The following is a 24,070-nucleotide window of genomic DNA, read 5'->3' on the forward strand; positions in this document are numbered from 1 at the left end:
TAGAGCTTCATCAGAATGCCAAAGAGATTTGTTAAGAGCCCATGGTTTGGATGAATTTTTATAAAAATCAACTGCAAATAAACTATTGATTTAACAGAAATTTTTGTCAAATAATAACATTGAAGCATCTTTAATTTTAAATATTAACTAATTCATAGGTGAAATGTGGTTATAAATGGTTGTTTGTTAAAATGTGAATTCTTTGAGGAAAGTAATGGTGTTTTTACTTTTTTTTTGTATTTGTAGGGCTTACTACATAATAGTATTTAAATGCTTTTTGATAAATAAATATACTAAAACTTTTTGGAAAAGTGTATTATGCTTAACAAACGCTTGCTAACCCAATTAACTGCACTAACAATATTTGGCAGGCATCTTATTGTATTAAACAGAAGGATTTAAAATGAATTTTAGATTTGTTTTCACCAGAAGAACTACTTATCAATTATCTTTTTTTCTAAGTTTCCATTGAAATTTATTTTTATGCCTAAGCATACATCAGATGATAATAGTGAGAAAAATGATTGCTAAGTAACCTGGATAAAATTAACCAAAAAGTTATCCTCATATCAAAGTTTTAATACTGAAGATCCAAAAGACTAAAGTTCATATAGCTGAATTGAGAATTGAAATTATAATGAAAATCAATTCTAAAGAGGAAAGATAATTTCAATGTAATCATGCAAATTCTATCATTCATTAAAACCAAAAACTGGGATTCTATTATATAGCCTTTAATATATTGCACAAATTGTTTAAAGCATAAATACATCCAGAAAAATAATTTGACTTAGGTTTCTTCCATGCTAATAGAAGGTCAAACATGTAGGCTTCAACTTATAAAATCTAAACACTATAACAGTGAGAGGTAATATTATTAAGTCCCTTTAAAACAAAGGATCTATTGCATTTGACATTGAGCACACTTAGTTACTGAGAAACTGGAGGAAGAAAGTAGTTGAAAATAAACCTTTTTTTTTTTTTTCCCCAGTGAACTATATTTAAATAAACTGACCTTCTTAAAATTTTTGTTTAAGTCAACCAAGTTGAGTAAGAAGATGTGATCCTTTGCTCCAAGCAGCAGCCTGCCCCTCTCCTCATCTAACAGCAGGGTTTGGAAATCCAGTCCTTCTGATGAACCCAAGAAGGGAATGCAGCTGTTTGAAAGCAGCAAGTCTGTAGGAAAATGAAAGACCAGAAAAATTATTTTCAAGTCAAAATGTTGATTTAAGACTCACTATATACTTTGTAAATATATGCACACAGCAGGAAAGTTTCAGCTTAGATAGCTGCAATTTACAATTTGTTGTTTTTTGTTTATGTATATTATTAGTGCAATTAATCTGAACCAAACTTAGATTAATAGCATTTCCATGTCTGCATTTCATAAAAAAATAGAGGAATCCTATTGATTAAGTAGGGGAAAGAAGATTATAATAAGCCCTAAATAATTGCCTATTATGAACTACCCTGAATATTTTTTTTTAAATCCCTTATAAAACATTTGACTATGAGCAAAGTCTTCAGTATATTAAAAGAAAGCATTGGTAAAGGAGAAAACATTGTATAATGGAACAAATATTGGATATATGAAGCAGAAGTCCAAGATATGGACAACTCCATAAAGTCCTAGACCTAAATAATTATTGACAAAGCTTAGATGAAAACTTAGGTGTCCTGATGACATCACTGCTCTGATGTCCATACTAGTCTTCTATTGATTTCCTCTGTGAAACAGACATCACTCCTAATTTTAGGGCCAGTTCAAGAAAAAGAAAGTGTTTAAAAACATCGGCCCCAAATTGCTTTCCCCAAACTTTGCATTATCTGCAATATCTATTTTCAAGAAAAAATTATGATTGTCAACCATATTTTTGTAGCTTAATTCAATGCAATATACACATGCATATATAGTTATTGATCACAACATTGCATTTAGGGCCAAGATTCCAACCCACGCTCTGGTCTTTAGTACTCTTCTAGCTGTGGACAAGTCATTACCTCTTTGATTCTCAGTTTCCTAATCTGTAACACCTGTAACATATTTTACTAGACTATTCATAAGCTAAAGAAGAAGTACTCTGCTAAACTTAAAATCTATATCAATGTGGATTATTGTTAACATTTCTGAGTACTCATTTTCATTTTCATTATTTTATAAAGATTAAAATGTTATTTTCTTTAAATATCAAGTTTAGTAATTGAAATAGATTTCTAAATGTGTGTGGAAGGATCTGTATTTATACTGGAATGTCTGGCTTTTATGGAATGAAAAGGATTAGTTCATAGTTTGGACAAACTATGAGAGCACATATCTTGATGAAGATATGATACTATCTGAAGCCTCTAGTGGTTGTGATGTCACAAACCTCAGAGGCCTGACTGAGATTTATGGAACACATTTTATGTGCATTGGATAGAAGTTTGCATAATATATGCTCTGCGCTAATTATTTTTCTATGAAACTAAATACAACGTTGTAATAGCTTGTCAGCCCATAGCACTACTGGTGTTATATTTCCCAGAAGTTACAAAAGTTGAGAACTTGTCTTTACATGGGCAAACATCCAACTAATTTCCCATAATGGCCCAAACGTGGAGGCAAATAGAGAAGAATGGAAGAAAGAGGATGGATGAGAAGAACAAAATCTGGATCAGTAATCAAAGAATGTTCTTTTCACATTGCGCCTTCTTCAGCCAGGCAATCTTGCAGCCTGGGATTTCTTGATAATTATCCAACCAATAAGTAAGAAACAGGAAAACTGGAAGTATATGAAATAATTCCATAGAGGGTCTTGCAATCTAACTAGAGAAGACTATGCTATGAGCCAAGTTTTGTTTCAAATGTCAATGCATGGCCTTTAAAATGAAATGTGAATTAAAAAAAAAATACATACTAAATTAGAGGTAAAGAAAAACTGTGTAAAGGAAATAACAATTTTTGATGTTATACCATAAATGTGGAGATTTATTTTCACCTCTGTATTTCCTAATACAATAATTCATTTTTTTTCTCTTTACTAAAATGGTAGGAAGGACCAGGAAAGGAGAAAAATATAATATTTGCCAAAAAAGGGGACTTTAACACCTGCTTTAATATTTGCTCACGCTGCATTGTTGTTCTTAGTTTCCAAACAAATTTGGGCTAGGGAAAATCAATTACAAAACTGACAGCTAACCTGATGTACTGTTATTCAAGAATGATTAAATGATGCCTTGTAACTTAATGTCACTAGTTTAAAAAAATAAAAAGGTATGCTTCATCAAGTCATTAGCCAAGCTAAATAATGAGTCTTGGATAGTACATATGGAAATTTCTTAGTCTGAAGTATGGATATTTTGAAGACAGCTTTGGGAGAGATTTGAACAGGTTCCCTCATTCCTAAATAGGTTATCTTTCTTGAAATTTTGCCAAGCAAAGCAAAGTAATCTCTTTTTACCAGCATATCTTCTATTAAAGGGCAATAGAAATTTGTTGTTATTAAAGAAACATTTTAGCACCAAAGATTACTCTACCAAAGTAAACTAGAGCCACAAATAAAACTGGGTAACCCATACAAATGAAAAGTTAACAACTGCCAACTTAACTAGCAAGCTCCTTAAAGAGTAGTTTCTCCTCCCAGATCTACTCTGGCACTGAGCCATACCTTGTCAACCTTTTGGGCAAAAAGTGTGTTTTCACAAGGGGGAAAAGGATGTGTGATTTAGGTGGAAGACAAAAGAGCTTCCCATGAGAGTAGTTCACTGGGAGAAATGAACTCAAGAGAGGGCTGAAGTTCAATAGTACAAGGTCCTTCCCAAGATACTTTAAACATTCCCTCTTTATCTTAAGTACAGTCTATTGCTTTGACCTCATTCCCCATCATCACCTAGTACTTGCTCTTTTCTTTAACAACCTATTCTCTGCCAATTATTTTTTTTTGCCTGGAAAATCTGTTATGACCTCAACACCTGTCTCATTTTTTATCAGTTCTGCCATTTTTCTTAGATGAACTGTTTAGACCAGACTAGTGATTCCACTTGTATGGGAAAGTCCCTACTAGATCACTACCTATTTCAGAATTTATATATTTTCAAGATCACAGATAGTTTGGATCACAGAACCAATATGTCTAAGATGAATAGCTAGAGGGAATAGCGGATGGAACCCCAGGCCTGGAGTCTGGAAGAATAATCTTCCTGAGTTCTAATCTGGCTTCACACACTGACTAGCTGGGTCACCCTAGGCAAATTATTTAACCCTGTTTACCTCAAGGAAATGGCAAATTATTCCAGTATCTTTGCCAAGAAAACCTGAAATGAGGTCATAAAGTGTCAGACATGTCTGAAATGACTAAATAACTGTGTCTGAGGTGGGACTTTTAATTTTAGTTTCCCTGGTTCCTAGGCCAGGTGTCCTTCTATTGCCTCTATAATGAAGGTAAAAAAAAAAAAAAAAAAAAAAATTCCCTTGGAAAAGGAAGTGGAAAACCAATTCGGTACCTTTGCAGAGAAAATCCCGAATGGGATCACAAAGAATTGGACATAATTGAAAACAACTTAACAAAAACAACAAATCTCAATATATATTTAAAGATTTAGAGATGGAAGACACCTCAATATATTTAATCTAATCTCTTCATTTTGAAGAAACAATTTAAGAGTAGTTAAGTGGTTTGTCCAGAGTGACACAGCAAGTGTTAGAGGGAAAATTTAATCCTAAATCTTCTTGACTCTAACTCTAACACTCTCTCTATTATGTCAAATTGAAATCTGAACAGAATATTTCTAGAATTAGACTATAATTGAGGTCAAAACTTGAGTATATCTGAAGTGGATAATAACATAGAACTCCTAATTTAATAAATAGAAATTTTAGAAAGAAAGATTTTGTTGTAAAGCCAAGCATTATGTGAGGAGTTGAAGGGCGGAAGAAATGATACTCAAGGATGAACCCAAATAGTACTGAAAATCTCTAGGCCAAATAATTTTTTTCTGTAGAAGAGATCATTTAATCCAAGCCTATAATGTTATAAATGAGAAAACTAAGGTACCCAGAAATGAGGAGATTTTCCCCAAGTCACACAATCAGTTACTTCTTTATTTTTTTAATAGACTTTGGAGATCTGGCCTAAAATCAAGAATTCAGAATGATTTTTTCCAACTAGAATGTCAATGGAATCACCACTCTTAATCACAATATTCAGTGTATTTATAAAGGCAAATAACCCCTTCTTTTAAAAAATAGCATCAATATATAAAGGTATATGTGATAAATGTATAAAAATATAAAAAGGGGGAAAAAAGATAATAAATTTAGAACTAGCAAAGCCCTTTCACCTCATCTAGTCAAATTGAGAGAATTTAAGTGATTTGCCCAAAGTCACATGGATAAAACTAAGATATTAACCTAGATCTGACTCTCAAGTCCAAGATTCTTTTTTCTACAACATACTCCCTTTTACATCTAAATGCAAATTTTAAAACACAAAAAAGCAGGACACCTTATCTAATGTCTCATTTTACAGAGAAGGAAACCAAGGCTTAATTAAGTGAAATGACTTTCCCATGAGCATCTAATTGGAATTCTAAATATCCAAAATATATCACAATGACCATATATAATTTATCAGAGATATTTAGCAAAAACTTTTAGGTGTAACTACCTAGCCACCACTACTATTATATAAATGGCTGGCCCTAATTATTATATTAACATGCTTAGCTCATTTACATAATTGCAAAATGTCCATATGACCTATACACATTTGGACTTTCCTCATATCTTTTACATATAGATTTCAGATGAAGAGATAGCATGTTGCAGCTGAGAATACAATGGATTTGGAGTTGAGACTAAGGTTTAAATGCATCTGTGTGACCAATATGGAGGTCATGTGACTTCTTTGAGTCTCAATTTTCTCAATCTGGTAAATGGGGATAGTAATACTAATATGATTTAACTCCATAAAGATTATTATGAGGAAAAACTTTGTATGTTGTAGAATGGGAGTTAATTTTGTCAAAAAAAAAAAAAAAAGTTGAACCACCTTAAAAAAATCTACTTCTCTAATATTTAGATGCTTTTTGCATTTCAGCATACTAAAAGGGGCTAAGACAAAATCAAAACAAAAGCTATTAAAAAATTTCCATAGATATAAGTTTCCTATATTTTATTATCACTTTTTATTTTGATTTCCATTTAAAAAAATGTTCTCTGGACCAAATCCCATTTACTGCCTAGTGAACTATCACCTAATGGCAATTTTTTTTAGAGAACAATTCTCGCTGATGATCTAGTCACTTCCTTTCTCACAGGAAAGGAGTGAATAGTAACAGAAAACCCAGAAAATGGAGACACCAGCCATATATATTCCTTCAAGAGAAATTTCTCAATGTCTTTGATGAATAAAGTCCTTCCCATTAATGAGGTTGAGATGTTTGGGGTTCCCTTTAGTAGGGAACCAAATGATGAGGTCTAGATTTAGGAAACCAAAATGAGATTAGGGTTTCTGGTGATCAAGGAGTTAAATGATAAGGTCTAGTGGCAGGTTTGGGTTCAGGAAACCAAATGGAGAGGTTTGGCTCCCCTACACCCTCTTGGGATTCAGCGCAAGGATAGGGAATTTTGGGGAACTCACTTCTAGTGGCACAGAGATTCTCTGTAAAGGAATTTACAAACCCAAAAACCTAGATTGATAAAAGGTTTGTTATAGGGATTGGGAAGTAAGGTTAGAAATCTTGACAGAGAGGCAGAAGGTCTCATTAGAGAAATAGGTGAGGGTAAAGAGAGGGTAACACTGGAAGAGAATATTATTCCAGCAGACAGAGGTTTCTTTGGCATAGCATAGCATAGCCTGGCATGGCATAGCATGGCATGTTTAGAATCTCTGCAAAGGGAGCATTTTAGATTGGCTCTTTTATAATAGGAGTTTGGGTACAAACTGAAGGGGGTTAGTGGGTGGAGTCCCAAATTGGCTCATCTACTAGCTGGGTTTTAGCTTGAGCTGGAATTTGAATAGAATGAGTTTCTTGAATAGAGTTGGAATTCTTTTGCTAGATAACAGAATGAAACTGTTTAGGGTCCCTCACTGAGACAGAGTTGAAGATTTTCTCCTTCAAGGAGTTTTAGAGTTTCTGCATGGTGGGATGCCCAATTCATATATCTAGTAACTGGCAGAACTTAGATTTATAACAATTTATATGCTCAACTAGCAGAATTGAGATTTAACTCTGTCTTCTAATTCTATGTCCAATTGAGAAAAGCAATCTCAAATAGCAACTCAAATAGACTTAAAACTCAGAGAAATGATTTAAAAAATCTATTTGAATGCCTCCATGAAAAGCCTTACTTTGCCATGCATAGCCTTCAGGGTTCATCCTTTCAAAACTTTTCTCAGATTCCCAACCCCTTCACTATGACTTCAGTTCACTGTATCATGGAAGGGAGAACTTCTCAAATGGACTCGGAAAGAAGATCTGGAACCTGATCCTAGGAAGCTAAATTCTTTGATCCACCAATAAGTTATGTTCTACCTAAGTTTAGAAGGTTCAATGTGAAACTCAGAATCCTGGCCCAGTATTGCAAGACCCTTAATGTTAAGTTCAAAAACTCACAGAAGAGACATCATCATCATTGTCACAACTATCACCACCAACAAAATTCTCCTCCTGTTCTTTATAGTTCTTCTCTCTTTGCCTCTCTCTGTGTGTTTCTGTCTAGTCATCTGTCTGTCTGTCTGTCTGCCTGTCTTTCTCTCTCCCTCCTTCCTTTCTCTGTGTCTCTGGCTGTCTATCCATCTGTCTTCCCCCCTCCCTCTTTATTTTTTCTCTGTCTCTTTCTGTCTGTCTCTCCACTGTTTGTCTTTTCTCTCTCCCTATTCTCTGTCTGTGTCTCCACCTATCCATCTGTCTATCTGTCTCTCCCTCATTCTTTTTTTCACTGTCTCTCCATCTCTCTCCTCATGAGATTGTCTAGATGATCTGTTCTACTATCTAATCTCTCAGGTGAAACAGTAGCATGAATGATCCTCGTTAAAATTAAAAAGTAAATCAACTGTGTTTTTGAAGCCTACATCCTTCTCTATGTCCACCTTTCATCTCTAAGAACATCTTCTTCCTTGTTCCACATGACTAATAATTCCTGAGAAACCCCTACTATAGTGCATTTCGCAACTTCACCATCTGAAACTCTCCTGTCAAAAATATCTAATCTTGGGTAGGAGTTCAGAGAAAAAGCTACATTATTAGACTAGTGCAGGTTAAGATTATCTATATGCAAGGGACTATGCTAAGTACTGGCATATGAATAACTAACAACCCTTCCCAGGCTTAGGTGCTCTTTCCTTTCCTTTTCTCCCTTTCACTCCCTTTGTTTTCCTATTGTTTAAATTATAATGAGATCACTGAATGGGCCTGGCCCCAAATCCAAACCTTCCAGAAGATATGCTCAGGGAATATTTGGACATGTTTATGAGTAATAGGTTCTCACACTGAGAAAGCTATCTTTTGTTTTACCCTCACCTGAGCACAGCCTATCTGACTGGAGATTTGATTCTGCAGAGTTATCCTAATCTTTTCCTAAGCCCCCAGCTAAATCCTGTTTTATGTATGAACAATTTTATAATTAATCATTTTTCATCTCATAATAATGTAAAATTTAAACAACCAAAGTCATTTTTCAGGGCTAAAAGTAGATTTTTTTTTTTGCTCAATATTCTTATAGCTATATTTCCAGATCAGAAAAATTATATTTTCTCTTGCTTCTCTTTTTCAGTTTTCTGTAGTTTGCTTGCTGATCGTTTGGTTAATTAGATACAAGACAGAATATTATCCATAACAATAATAAAGCACTAGATATGACATAGGAATATATTTTAAGAAGCTGTATTATAAAATTTGCCCTCTTGCCAGTGCAAAATGCTAAATGGGATCATAGCAGTTTCACATTTTGACATTCACAGCTGACATTCCAGTCCACACCCATGATTTTAAATGATAGATGTTTCTACTGGCAAAGTTTCAATGGGAGAAATTTTATATAACAAAGAATAAGTAACACTCATGATTAAATGTTACAAGACTTCTTCCATTGTTATAGTCTCAAAGGCTTTAATAAAGGCCAGAGTAAGACCATAATAATATCATGGTGGAATAAAGTTTCTATAAAGCATATGTGTTAATAAAGCAAAAGAATGTTAATACTGATTTGACAAGTGTTTTATTAACTCTTTTCAAAGTTTATTTTTATACTTTCTTCTCCAATTAGAATGTGAACTTAAAAGCAAGGACTATTTTGCTTCTTCAGTTTGTATACCCCTGTGCTCACCATAAAATAAATGATTTAAAAGGCTTTTTTATTCATTTATGAAAAGCACTGCTTCTGGCTCTCTTGCTATCTTTCCTGGTCCTCTTTAGTCTTCTTTATGGGAATATCACCTATATTCCAAATTTTCTGTGTGCATTTACTGTAGTCTTCTATTTTGGGTCCTCTCTTCTTTCTGTGTGTTCTTTTTAATATCATTAGTATCCATCTGTTTAGTTGTCATATCTATACAGAAATTCAAAATCTAATTATCTAACCCTAATCTTTCACCTGAATTCTATTACTGCATCCCAGATTGTCTAATGGACATTTCCAAAGTATATCCAAAAGTATCTGAAACTCAATATGTCTAAAAACAAAAATTCATTATTTTTCCTCTTAAACATTTTCCCTAAAGTTTTTGTTTCTGTAGGAAGTAGTACTAATCTTCTAGTCATCCAAGTTTCCAACTTCAGAGTCACTTTTATTTTTTATTTTTTTTTTCAGAGTCACTTTTAAAAATAATAATATTTTATTTTTTCCCAATTCCATGTTGAGACAATTTTCACATGTTTACAACTCCAGCAATTCATCAGTGTTCCAATTTTCACACATTGTTTCCAATATTTGTCATTTTTCTTTTTTGTCATAGTAGCCAATCTGATACTTTTTATCTACTTTATGTTTCATATGTATTTTTATATAGATATTATTCCATATATATGTGGATATATATAGACTCATGCAATACACACATACATTTTACATATATATGTAATATATATACATATATACTACATACACACACACATATATACACACATACACACACACATATATACACACACACACACATATATATATACATACACACACACACATATATGGAACAATACGTTTTGGGGAGAGCAAGGAGTGTTTCTTTTTTTGGTCTTTGTATCCACAGGGCTTAGAATAATGACTGGAATAATGGATGGGTTGATAGATGAGAAGGTATGCTATAGTAATTGTGTCTAGGCATATAAGTATTAATGAGTTATCAAGTAAATCATTCTTGTTTTAAACATTAAAGTAAAAGGATAACTGAATATTAAAGCTGAAAGAAATATCATTTATCCAGAGGTACTTTAGATTCTTAGAGTTGGAAGAGATCTTAAAATCACCCAGCACAACCTTATAATTATATATGTGAGGAAACAAAGACTCAGAATAGAGGGGGGGAAAAAAAAAAAAAAAAACTTGTCATGATTCCAGTTTGTGACTATGCCAGACCTAGGACCCAGATCTAGTTTTAATATATTTAATACTATTATATTATGGTGACATGGTCAGTGAATGACATTGAAATCAGCAATTTAAGAAGTATAATTTATTTTCCAAGATGGGCAAAGTTCCCTGTACTTTGACATTGAAACTAATATTTTGGTAAAGAAATATGTTTAAAATACCTCAGTATGCCTATTGTTTTCAGTTATTTACATTAGAATAAGTTAAAATTATGAGTGAAAAATGCCTAGCATGAATTTCATGTTCTGGCTACAATCCCAACCTCTTACCAATATTATAGGAATTTCTCTTGCAAGGGAATAGTTTTATTATCTTCCCTTAAGATAATCATTTGTATGCCCAGAATTAATTGAAAAATTGCCATTTTTCTCAGCTTATTCCTGAACCATTGAGGGGAATGATCTATCTAGTTAGTCCAATTTAATGATTCCTGATCTCTAAGCTTTCCCACACCTAGAACTGAAGGTTCATGGATTCAAAAATTCATTAACTAAGTCAATAATGAACAAGTTCACAAAGAGAAGCTTTGTTTCAATCTTGCATTCCAAATGTATGCTCTGTCATTTATGGCAGAGGAATTCTGAATTAAGTTTCCAAAACACTGTGGTGCAACTATCATGGTGGCTTACATTTTATATCAGCCTTTAATTAAATTAATTCAATCATTTATTATGTCTGAACACAACAATATCTACCAAGAAGTCTAGAAATGAGTTTTAATTGATTATGAAAACAAACTATCAGACAAAATAAAACAAATAAAAATTGGCATCACATAGAAATCATCTCCATATATACTCTAATCTCAAAGATGAAGAAACCTATATTTGCTCAAGAGCAAAAGTGGGGGGAACCAAGAAAGATCCTCAGGTATCCTGACTCCTTTCTTCCTTTCTCCCATAGGATAATATTTTGTAAAGCTAAGTCAATATACATTCAACAGATGTGTATGTATAGTTTCACTAAATATTATTGTTGAAATTAATTTTTAAAATTGGGTTTTTCTTCCCTATTAGCTCCTTATGAGTATAGACCTGAACTCTAATTCCAGCTCTTTCATTAATTTGATTGATGACCTTAGGAAAGTTATTTCAGCCTTATGGGTCTCAGAATCAGCATGTATAACATTAAGTCAAATAAGTAAATTGTTTATAAACTCCTTTTGCACTTTCTCATTCAAAATTGGACTAGCTAATTGATAATCACAATGCCGTAGATCAGTGGTTCTCAAAGTATGGTCTAGAGAATCCTGGAGATCTCTGAAACCCTTTTAGAGGGTCTACAAATTCAAAAATAGTTTTTATTTCCAATATGGTAAATGTCTATAAATATAACCCAGATAAACAAAATGCTTTGGAGAGATCCTCAATAATTTTTAATAGGATAAAACTACTGAAAACAAAAGTTTGAGAACCATCACAGTAGATAATATGTTCCAAAGCACTAGACTAGGTGCTTTACAATGATATCATTTAATCCTTAAAAACTCTAGGAGGTAGATACAATTGTTATTCCCATTTTTCAGATGAAGAAATTAAGATCGAGATATTAAGTGATTCAGCCAGGACTGCACAGATAGTAAGTGCCTGAGGTCATATTTGAACTTGTGACTTCATGACTATAGGTCCAGTGCTCTACCCATTATACCTCTTAGCTGTCTAGATAATTAATTTTTAAACTATATTTTTAGATTATTATTAAGAATCAATGTTATCTTAAAGGTAGAAATACACTTCAGCAATTACATCTCTGTTTTCTCTCTCACATTTTCTATTAGTATTATTGAAACTTTTAGCTCATTTGTTCAGATTATATATACCTTACAAAGTATAGTCAAATAAAATTTTTGAATCTAGTTTTTTTAATAAAAATATTTTTGTCTCCATTCATACATTCTTTAAAATTAATAGATTTAAGGAATATGTTTGCAGCAAAAGGAGATAATCCATTACTATTTCTAAATGTGGGTTATTTAGAAATAAATCATAATAATAGTGGATATTTGGATGAAGTCCATCATTTGAGTGCTCTTTCTCTGGGATCAGATTCCTAACTCATCCACATTTTCTTGTTCTGTTGTTAATATACTAAAATATATCCTCCAAAGAGAAACTATCTATTTTGGGGGTATTTTCCTTTACATGTTTTAACACTTTATGGAGACCAGTGCAAAAGATCAAATCCATTGCTCCTTATTCTGAATATGTAAAAGGTCCACTTCCTTTTTCAAATATGTATTTGTTGCTGTTTTCTCTTTAAGTCATCTCTGACTCTTCATGACCCCATTTGCTGTTTGCTTGGCAAAGATCCTAGAGGAGTTTGATATTTCTTTCTCTAGTTTGTTTTACAAATGAGGAAACTGAGGCAGACAGGGTTAAGTAACTTGCCATGGATGATAAAGCTAGTAAATGTCAGAGGACACATTTGAATTCAGAGAGAGGAGTTTTCTTGACTCTAGGCCCAACTCTCTATTAGCTATTGAACCATATTACTCTTGGGTTATTATTTGCTCTTGTGAACAATTTACAGTTGGTATTACATTAGACTCTATTTACATCTTTCCATTGTTCTTTAGACCATTTCCAATTGTGACCCATGATTTGGTGTTCTTAGTTATATTCGCCAGTACATTGGTATTTTCTTTTGTTTTTAAATGAAATTTATAAAGTCAAAGAATGACTTAGTATTATAGATGACACTTTAATATTTCCCAGATTTCTATGTGATTCCATTCTCCTGTTCATTTCTGCATCCAGCTCATTGACCTATTAAAGATATAAAAAAAGAGATATATAGCTGATCTTGATTCACACAGCCTCCTCACTGGCTTCTTAGTGTTCTTTCTACACATTTCTTTTGTTTATGAATCTGTGTATTTGTGGCTAATAGTTCCATTCTGCTTAACAATTCTGTGCTCAACTATCATAGTTTTAAAAATGCTAAACTTAATAATATCTATGGGACTTCCAGTTTTAGATGTCTAAAAAGAAAGCTTTAGATGCAAAGAGGGTAGAGTTCAACAGATAGATTTGAGAAACAGATCATAGTGATGATAAATGAAACTATGGTAGCTGATGAAATTACCAAATGAAAAATAAAATTAAAGCAGAAGAAAAAAGGGCCCCAGATCAAGCTCTGGGGAACCTCTTCTATCCCCATTAGCAGGAGTGACACCGATGTAGATTCAGCAAAGAAGACTCAGTGGTTATCCTTCTCTTGAATTCCTATATTTAATCAACCAATCATTAAACATTTATTAAATGAATACAAAGTGCCAAGCACATTGCTAAGCCCTAGGAGTACACAAATACACACACACACATACACATGTATTCCCTTCCCTCAATGAACTTAGAATTTAATGGGAGAGACAATTATCACCCACCTGCAATTTACTGTTCCATAGGTTTCCTTGTGCTATTTAATGTTTGATTGAATACATTTAATGTATGAGCAATCTGTGCAAGTCCCTTTTTATACAATCCTTTTGACAGAGTTACATTTCTTTGAATATTACCTATCAGCCTTATCAGAGCACAAAGGGCTACTGTTATCAATGATCACAATACTTTATTATAAGTATTAGAGGAGTCAATTTGGTGGATATAGTATTTATAAAGAGGGAGCCTTAGAGTTAGGAAGACCTGTATTCGAATTCTTTTTCTAACATATACTAGCTATGTGATCTTGGACAAGTCACTTAACCACTTAGTGCAACAGTCAACTGTGGCAATGAAATATAGTTTCATAAGTACCAAAGAAAATATTTACCAGAGTTTCTTCACCAATATGTTCCCTAAAACAACAAAATAATGAGCATGGTTCTTATCCAGTTTTATGGAAGTTCATCATCATCATCATCTTACTGAGAAGAAAAAGAAAGGAGAAAGAAAAAAGATAAAGAAAGAAGAAAGAAAAGAGGAAAAAAAGAAAGAATGAGAAGGAGGAAGGAGAAGAAGAAGAATGCAGAGTTATAATTTTACTGTATTTTTCAATAAGAAGAATGAAGAAAAATATTTCTATAAAAATGTTACACAATAAAAACCCAAACTTCTAACTTGTTTACACTTGCTATTCTCTAATCTAAAACTTCTTTACACCAATTTGAAATTGCTTAATTTAAACAAAAGACAAATAGCTTTTTGTCTTTTAAAAGTATGTGACCCACATACCATAATGACATATTTATTTGTTCGTTCATTTATTCATTTAATTTGCAATCTTGTTACAGGACCTACAATACACTGGGAGTTTTAGGACCTTTTCTTTCCCAATAGCCTGACTATTACTTCTCTCTTGGAATCATACAGCACTCATGTCTACTTAAATCATTCCATGGACTACTTGGAACAATTGGGTTTTAACATTCATATGTGATCTGATGATTCATGAGCATAATGGCACATATAACCATCTTGCCAAATTGCAAGGTTATCCTTAAACAAAGCTGTGATCTCACTGATTTGGAAGTTCTCTCCAATAATGAAGACTGTAAACCATCCATGTCTGCCTCTCCTATATAACTATTATTCCCAAAAGTTGGCCATAAGAAATCCATCCAATACACTAGGGGCCTTTTTTACTTTATCCTGGCATTGCAACAATACTAATGGACATACTGGCCTTCTACTTTTCATCTCATTCTTACCATATGACCAGACCATTTTCTTTTCCTATCATACAATTTCTTGACCATGTCTTTTTGTACTATTCTTCAAATGTATATATTTCAGCTTACTCACACCCATTATACATCTCACCATTGCCTTCTGGGTAAAATTCATCTTGAGTTCTTCAGAGGAAGTTACAGTTTTCAATTGAATATAAAAGCAAAAGCATGAAATTTATTCACATTATCTTGGCATAATTATTCAGCAGCACATTATTTCTCAAGACTATTATCAGATAATCTGAGATTTTTATTTCATGCCCCAACTTGTACTGATTAATTTTCATTCTGAAAGGTACTACATTTCAGATTTAAATAAAGTTTTTCCTAAGTAGGTATCCTTGTTATTCAGTTGTTTTTCAGTTATGTCCTACTCTTTGTGACTCCATTTGGGATTTTCTTGACAAAGTTATTGGGGAGGTTTAACATGTACTTCTCCAGGTCATTTTTACAGATGAGGAAACTAAGGCAAATAGCATTAAGCAACTTACAGAGGATTACAGAGTGAACAGGTATCTAGTGCTAGATATAAATCAAAAAAGAAAGCTTCCTAATTTCCTATCCAATGTGCCATCTGCCTTCCCAACTATATATTAAGTTGATTTAAAAAAGAAAAGAATTTTTTAAATGCAAAAAAGGGAAATAATTAAGGAGAGATAGTTAGGAAGGGAAGAGGAAGAAAATCAGGAGAGAAGATCCCCTACACATCACTTTCCTTTCTTATATCAAATTTGTCCCCAAATTTTCCTTTTCTGTTTCTTCTTGTCTTCAGGGATTTACTCAAATAACATTCTAGGCATCAACATGCCCTATGTCCAAAATTCCCTCAACCAAATAAGGCCCTTTTGTGACTTTTTTTTTAAAGGAAAGCTATTGTGAGATATAAGATGTTTATGCAGTTAGAAGTAGATGGAGGTCAACTGTCTAAGGTTATTCTTAGTTCAACTTCTGTATAAACCATTGATGTCATTACGGGAAGCCTACCCTCTAGGATACAATCTATTTGATAAATATATTATACAAAATACAGCACATAGTAAGATTTGACCTTGTACATGTCTAATTTTTTTCTAATAAGTAACAGATTTAACATACATAAGTATGAGAGCCCCAACCAGGCAACAGAAAGGAAATCTCTTCATATGACAATGTCACTAACTAAATTCATGTGTACTCTGAGCTTCAAAGCTGTTATTCTCAGAGAGCATTCTTAAGCTATAACAACTATTGAACTTTTGCTGAGTGTCTAAGAAAACACCTCAAAATGTTCTTGCAGCTGTTGGATGTTGTTCTCTCTACTGACACTTTCCATATCAAGGCAGCTATTGCCTCTGCATATTGCTAAGTTTCATCAGTGCCAAAGAATGAATGAATCATACATAGGATTTAGGAAAAGGAAATTGAGCTTATGCCCATACAACACTAAATGCTGAAGAAAACAAAACAATATTAATTCTTCTTTTGGGTAGAAAATGCTCATTGGCTTTCTACCAAAATTAAGATGCTGTCAAAATAATATCTTACCCTTCCAAATATTAGGTTTGTATCTAAACATAAATCAAATGATTATAACTCATTAGTCAGAACCATCACGTGAAAAAGAAGAAAATCTAGGTCAGAATTATGACAGTTCTTTGCTTACCTATACAAGTGGCACATGTAACCATCTACCATTTTACCACCCCACCTTTAGGTTAATTCCTCCTTTAATGCTTAGCATAGCAGTTGGCATATTTTAGGTGCCTAATATCAGCTAGGGGATTGATTTATCAAAATAATCTAATTAAGAAATAAAGAGCCTCGAAAATGTTTTGTGCCAGGATTCTGATGCCTTTATTTCTCATATGCCAGATGACAAGATGATTCCAAACTTAACCAGTGCTCAATCTACCATTCCATATTGCCTCTTGATTTGATGGTTGGAAGGACTAAGTGACTTAAGTGACTCACCCTCCATCATACCATCATATTACTACAAAGAGAGAGCTGGAATTAGAACTCAACTAACCTGATTTGCAATCCAATCTTTTCTCCTCCTTTACCCCATTAGAGACCTGTTCACACACGCTCACTACTCTCAGCCATTTCAAACTCTGGGTCTGCTTGTCCCCTCACTTGTATCTTTTTGGCACTCTCAATGCATGCTTTCCTAAGTCTTTATGATGAGAGAACACTGAGTCTTCGGAGCATACCAAAAGCCAGAGACTTAAAGTATCAGCAGAGTTTGCTATTCTCATCTTTCCTCCAGTCTTCATTCTCTCTCTGATCTCACACGTCACACACTTCACTCTAGAGACAAACCCAACTCTCCAGGACACATGCAGAAACAGCCACAAATTCTCATAGGGACTCAATTTTGCTATCTTTACTCTGGCTCTCTGGATAACATCAACACTATCCATCAACTCAGTCCCATGTGACCACAATTTTTATTCCCTATTAATAATCCATTTTCTGTCAAGATCTTTGAGTCATAGATTTAGAGCAAAAAAGAACCTTAGTTTTTATTAAGTCTTATGCCACCTCATTTTACAGATGAGGAAACAGAAAAAAAAATTAAGAGAGTTGCCAGGGTCACTCAACTCATAAGTATCTAAGGAAAAGATGTGATCCCAACTATTCCTGAATCTGGGTCCATTGCCATGATCATCTCACTGTATATTTTTTGCCTTTTGCAACAAACATTCATGAATAAGATATTATAATATCATGACTCCTCCTCCCCCCACAAAAAATCACAAGCTTCAGGAAAAATCTTAGTATTCTTTCTGGATTATCATAGCATCTTGTGACTTTTGGGGAATTAAATTCCCATTACTTTCATAAGCAATAATATGGTCCTATAAACTTATTTTCTCAAATCTCATTTTTTTTCTCATCTGAACCTCACATCTTGCAAGTTCTAAGCTATCTCTTTTTTCTCTCTCTTCCCTGCTGTTCACCTCCTGTTCAATCAGAAACTATGTCTTTCTTCAGAATCAAATATTTTCTGTATCTAGTTTTTTTTTTTTAGTCTGAATTAGTTCCTACTCTTCTTTTCCAGATCAAAATCTTGCTTCTCAATAGATATTCCCTAATATGTTATCTGACATTTACCGTCATAATATGTCATCTTATTGTTTATATTTTGAAAATTGTTTACATAAAATGTTGCTATGTAATTGCCAGAAAATCTTTTTAAGGTTTTTTTTTTTTTTTTAAAGAAGGAAACTTCACCTATTTTCTCTGCCCAGGTTTTTAAGAGTCACCTGGCATTCAATGATACAACCACCTTGAACCAATTCCCTCTTCCAAATTGGAACCATCATGATACTTCACTGTTTTTTTCTTTTCCCTGTATCTCATTTGAGCATTAACAGCCCCTCCCCTCTAATGGCCTTGTATTGGGCTATCATTGTTACAAATAAAGGCTAGGGAGTATCTCAGAGCCTCTACTCCTCACTACCTTTAGCCCAATGTATATTTTAATAATATATTGATCTATTTTGTTTTTAAAATCATCAATTATCTCCCCTATAATATCTATGCCCCTCTTCTCTGCCAGAGGCATCCATTATAACAAAGAATCATTTTTAAGAGGAAGAGAAAAAATATCAGCAAAAACAACCAATATATTGAAAAAACCTATTATATGAAATGTTCCATGTCTAAAATCCCTCATTTCTGTAAAAGAATGGGAGTAGATGTCTTCTTACATCTCTTCTTTAAGACCAAGTTTACTCTATATACTTTTTGCAACATTAAAATCCCATTGTTTATTGTTGTTGCTCTTCTCATTATCCTTACTACAGTTATTGTGTATATTATTAATAGCTAATCAGTTTTCCTAGCACTGTTTACTTTAGAGTAGTTAATATAAATCCTTCTATGCTTTCTGGTCTTCATCATTTTCACTGTTTCTTTACATCATTTTTTTTTTTTACTCTTTACATCATTTTAATATTCCATAACATTTACCCTGAATTACTTAACCATCAAGCAGGTAAATTGCCAGAGATTTAAGCACCTTTTAGCAGTTTTGCAATTCATCAGTAATCCACTAACATCACTAACTTTTACAATCAAAAGGTCTTTTTTGTACCTAAAATAGATCTCAAATATGTTACCTAAATTAGGGGCCCCCACTAGACGGCATTACAACACAGGGGAAAGATTGCTGCAGTAGGAGACCTGGGTGCAAATTCTAGACTTCTAGTTTATTACTTGTCTGATTTTGAGGCAAGCCACTTAATCTCTGTAGGACTCAGTCCCCTCATTTATAAAAGGACTAGAGTTGGACTAGAAGATCTCAAAAGTTCCATCCCATTTTCAATTTATATTCTTATAATTCATTGACATGGAAACATCTCCACATCCCATGCAGATACCTAAATATCTCCCTAAATAATTGTAAATTTCTGGTAGTAATTGAAATTAAAAAATAAATGAATTTCTGGTAGTTCACTGACAACTAAATTTACTTTGTCCCTTAATTCAGTTCCTCTTTATGTGAAATAACATTCAAATTTCTCTATCTAGCATTTGGCACTCTCCAATCTTGTCTCTTTTACCTTTCTTCCACACTACTTTTCTCCCCAAACTTCAAAGCCCAACCATATTAGCTTGCTTGTTGTTCCTGACACAAACACATTCCATCTCCTGTCTCCTGGTCTTTGAAATAGTTGCATCTCATGCCTGGAATGCTCTCTCCTCATCCTCTGCCTCTTAGAATCCCTGTTTTCCTCCAAAACTCAGCTTTAATGCTTTAGTCTATATGAAGTTTTTCTTGATACTCCCAGCCTCAAGTTACTACTACTCTTTCTCCAAAAATTACTTCTATTCAATTTGTATATAATTATATATGCATGTGTCATCTTCCTGCTAAATATCAAGCTACTTGAGGTCAGGCACTATTATTTCCTTTTTTTCCTTGCATTTTTAGCATTCAGGACAGTACCTGGGACATCAAAGATACTTAATGACTATGGAATGATTGTAGATTGGTATAGTTGGAAACAAAATGTTTTTGAAAGTACCTGAGTATATGAAAATTATCAGTACACATATTACCTGACAAACTCATACTCAGAACTATAGTTCTTGGATTCACATTTGTGTGTATTTCTGGATTATAATAAGTGTGTGTGTCTGTGTGTATGCATTCTCAAAATATATATAACATATATATATATATATAATGGTAATTGGTAATCTAGGGGCAGGAGAGTACAAAGCTGCTAATTGTAGAGAGGTAAAGTACTATTAGCAAATTAATTCCAACTACTGACTTGTATTTGAAATATCTAAATATATTTAACCAATTGTATTGCTCAAATATTAAAAATAAATAAATTTGTTTATTTTTCAGAGTTTCCAGCTTAGTTTTAAAAAGTGATACTTTTATGTTTGCTATTCTTTTAAGATGGAAAATAATTTAATATTTATGACTAGGTATAAGTTAATTGTTAGTACTTAAGTAGCCATAAGCTAGAGTGAAATGAATGCTGATTTTGCAATCAGAGGTGTCAAAGGTCTTGATTTCAAATCCTAACTCTGAGACTTGCTATATTTTTTACTAAGTGAAATTTTTACTTAGCCTTTTAGGCCCAAATTCCTCATCTTTAAAATGAAGGGATTTTACTAAATGACTTATTAAGAATCTTCCAGGTCTGAACCTATAATCCTCTAATTTCTAGAATTTTAAAAGTATATATAACTCTTTCGAATATGAAACTTCTTAAGTTAATCTGTATGTTCAGTACATATAAAGGACCATAAATCACATACAAAACATTATTTCCTTCTCCCAATTAAAAACACAACAATATCTGTATATCTCTTCCATATAGTTTTAAAACTATAAGGAAACATTCAGCAGTATCAAAAAATTCACTTCTGAAATCATAATACAAAAACATACTGGGAAAACACATTTAGAAATTTACCTTTGTATGAGAGTTTGAGTCTTGGAATATTTTGTTTAGATGTTCCAATGACTGGAAGCAACACCACAATCACACTTAGTATGACAAAGGAATGCAGGGGGTGTAAATCTTGGCTTCTACACTTTTCTCTTTGATCCTTTTTGGCATTCATGGCTAAAAAAGGCCCTCCTTTTGGACAATGCTAATTTAATCTGAAAAGAAAAAAAAATAGAATGTTTTTTTTTTTCTATTTGATCTAAGCACAACAATAATCTAATGTAATTATTTTCAAAGAAAATAAGATAAAGCTATTATACTTGGTACCAAGATAAAATTATATGATTTTTTTCCAGATATAAATAAGTAATTAAAATACCTTATTTATATCAGTATTTTACTTCAAGTTGTTTGCTTATATATTGCTTTATTTCATCTGTATAAGATCTTTGAAAGACAAAATAAAGCAAAGCACTCATTATGACACTAAGAGTTGACTTTACACATGGATAAAATAGGTGACTGCATTTGAGATTGATTTCTTTGGGTTGATTTGTGCTCGATTTGTACTTTTCTAAAATGCATATGGAGCAGCTAGATGGCACAATAGAGAGAGCACTGGACCCTGGAGTCAGGAGGATTTGAGTTCAAGTTCTCTTTCAGACACTTAACACTTACTAGCTGTGTGACCCTGGGTAAGTCATTTAACCTCAATGCCTTGCAATTTTTTTTTAATAAAATAAAATAAATACAAGACATAGTTAGTTGGCACAAGGGGCAAGAACTGGGTCTGGAGTCAGGAAGTCAGCCCTGACTCAAATCCAGTTTCAGACATTTATTGGCTATGAGACTCCTGGATGGGAGAGGTACAAGAGGGAAGGACTAGGTAAATCACACAGCGTAGTTAATTTTTATACAGGTAATATTAATTTTAAATGAATATAATGGAAAGATTTGAATGGGAAAAGTAAAAGCTTAAGGGATAGGTGAGGATGGGAATGGAAGGAAAAGGATACTACTGAAAGGTCCACTTGAACTTGTGGACATGGTGGTAAGAGAGGGGAAATAGCTTCACATACTAATTATGTCACAGCTTATTTGCTTTGTTTTATTTTGTTTTTTTAAACAACAATCATCTTTTCAGTTCCAAGTAGCACATTTTTAAAAGCTGCAGCCACTTGGTACTTAAAGTATCCAATAAAATTCTGGGAAGAGAGTAATAGTTACAGCTTAGTATAGTCTGAAAATGATTCTAGTACTTATCTGTAAATCTTGTACAAATACATTTAGCACCTACTTTGAGCACTTTTGTTCAACATTAATCAGAAATATATTCTAACAATAATTCTTAGATGACTTATGAAACAAAAATGAAAATGTGTAGCATCTGGATTAATGTTTAAAGGTCCAGCAAGAATGAATGCTCAAGGGAAGTAAATACATGGGTTGACAAAATGTTTCAGGGATAATGGCCATAAAGACCCTGAATTTAATACTCTGAGAATTTAATACTCTTGAGAAAGGTAAAATTTTTCTGGAGTATTTTCTTAGTCTTAGATCCCAGGCCAGAAAATTTATCAGAAGGTAAGTTGGTCCTAATATTCCCTCTGAATGTCCAAGTTTGTTCAATTCTCTCCCTTTCTTATAACCCTCCTCTCAAAATCTCCATAGGGTAGGGTGAGGAAGTGTTGAGGAGGTGAAGCAGAACTAAGCAGACCTTAGAAGGCCAAGATTTACCAATATGTGGCCTCACAGAAGAAAGGAAGCCTTGTGCAAAACTCAATCTCAAATACAGTGAAGTATTCTAAATCCCTGATGTTGTCTCAGAGTGTGGCAAATTATAACACAGCCAAGAGATTATTGGTGTACACACAGATGTTGTTAGCAGACAAGACTGGTAGCAGTAGAACTGCATTAAAAAACAGTAAGTCTGTTCATGAACCAACATATGATATTTAAGAAACAAATAAAAAAAGTTATGCACAGCATTGAGTTGAGAGGATCCTACATAGAATGATCTCTCTATTCTATCTTATTTCTAAGGAAAGAATAATGAGGACTAGACCCATGATTTCACTAGTTTAAGGAGCTACCAATAATAACTGCTAACATTTATATATTTACTGTATGAAAAGTACAGTATTAAGTACTTTACAATTATTATCTCATTTGATCATTATGGTCTTGGGAAGTAGGTATTATTATATCCTCTTTATATAAGGAAACTGAGATAAAAAGAGATTAAGTAATTTACCTAATGTCTCACAGCTAGTACAGAGAACCCTTGAATTCAGCTCTTTTTGACTCCAGGCTGGGCACTCTATCCAGTGCACCGCATAGCAATGAGAAAACTCTGTACTAAGGCAGATCAGCACTTGTTCTGAAATTTACAGTCTTAGAGAAATTATGTGATTTGACCATGGCTATATGCCCATTTGTTACCATTAATTCAGGTCTTCCAGAACAGTAAGAGGTTAAGTGTTTTGCCTAGGATCTCAACCATATAATATATATCAGACTTAGGACTTGAACCCAGATTTTCCCAGCTCTTTATTATTATATTTATAATTGAGCCTTTTGAAGAACAAAGTCCCTCCACCCCAAAACAATAACAATAACTGAGCCTTATAGTATGTGTGAATGAATATAAACATGCAAATATAAATCAAGCAAGCTTGAATAAGTTCTTTTTTTTTTTTTTTCTTTTTGCTGAGACAATTGGGGTTAAGTGACTTACCCAGGGTTACACAGGTAGGACTTTTAAATAAGTGTCTGAGGCCAGATTTGAACTCAGGTCCTCCTGACTTCAGAGGTGGTGCTGAATAAGTTCTTAAAGGGAATGTATCTGTCAATTAAACACATAAAACATCTTACTTGTATTATATTTCTTTACTTAGAGATCAATTTAAAGAAAGTCAGGATAATATTACA

At 33.1% G+C, this 24,070-nt stretch overlaps 1 protein-coding gene across 2 annotated transcripts in view; it reads right to left on the reverse strand.

Moving 5' to 3' along the window:
- The window catches only part of SEMA3D (semaphorin 3D), a 227,111-nt gene that overhangs the window by 120,154 nt on the left and 82,887 nt on the right, over window positions 1-24,070 (reverse strand). For both annotated transcript variants that reach the window (XM_052000439.1, XM_052000438.1), the window contains 3 exons: window positions 23,877-23,984; window positions 21,164-21,354; window positions 1,016-1,176 (listed from right to left, as the gene is read on the reverse strand). In XM_052000439.1, the coding sequence (XP_051856399.1) occupies window positions 1,016-1,176; window positions 21,164-21,314 (312 nt within the window). In that variant the 5' untranslated portion in view covers window positions 21,315-21,354; window positions 23,877-23,984. The remainder of the gene's footprint in view (window positions 1-1,015; window positions 1,177-21,163; window positions 21,355-23,876; window positions 23,985-24,070) is intronic.

Source organism: Antechinus flavipes, chromosome 5 (assembly GCF_016432865.1).
Source record: "Antechinus flavipes isolate AdamAnt ecotype Samford, QLD, Australia chromosome 5, AdamAnt_v2, whole genome shotgun sequence".
Taxonomy (NCBI): domain Eukaryota; kingdom Metazoa; phylum Chordata; class Mammalia; order Dasyuromorphia; family Dasyuridae; genus Antechinus; species Antechinus flavipes.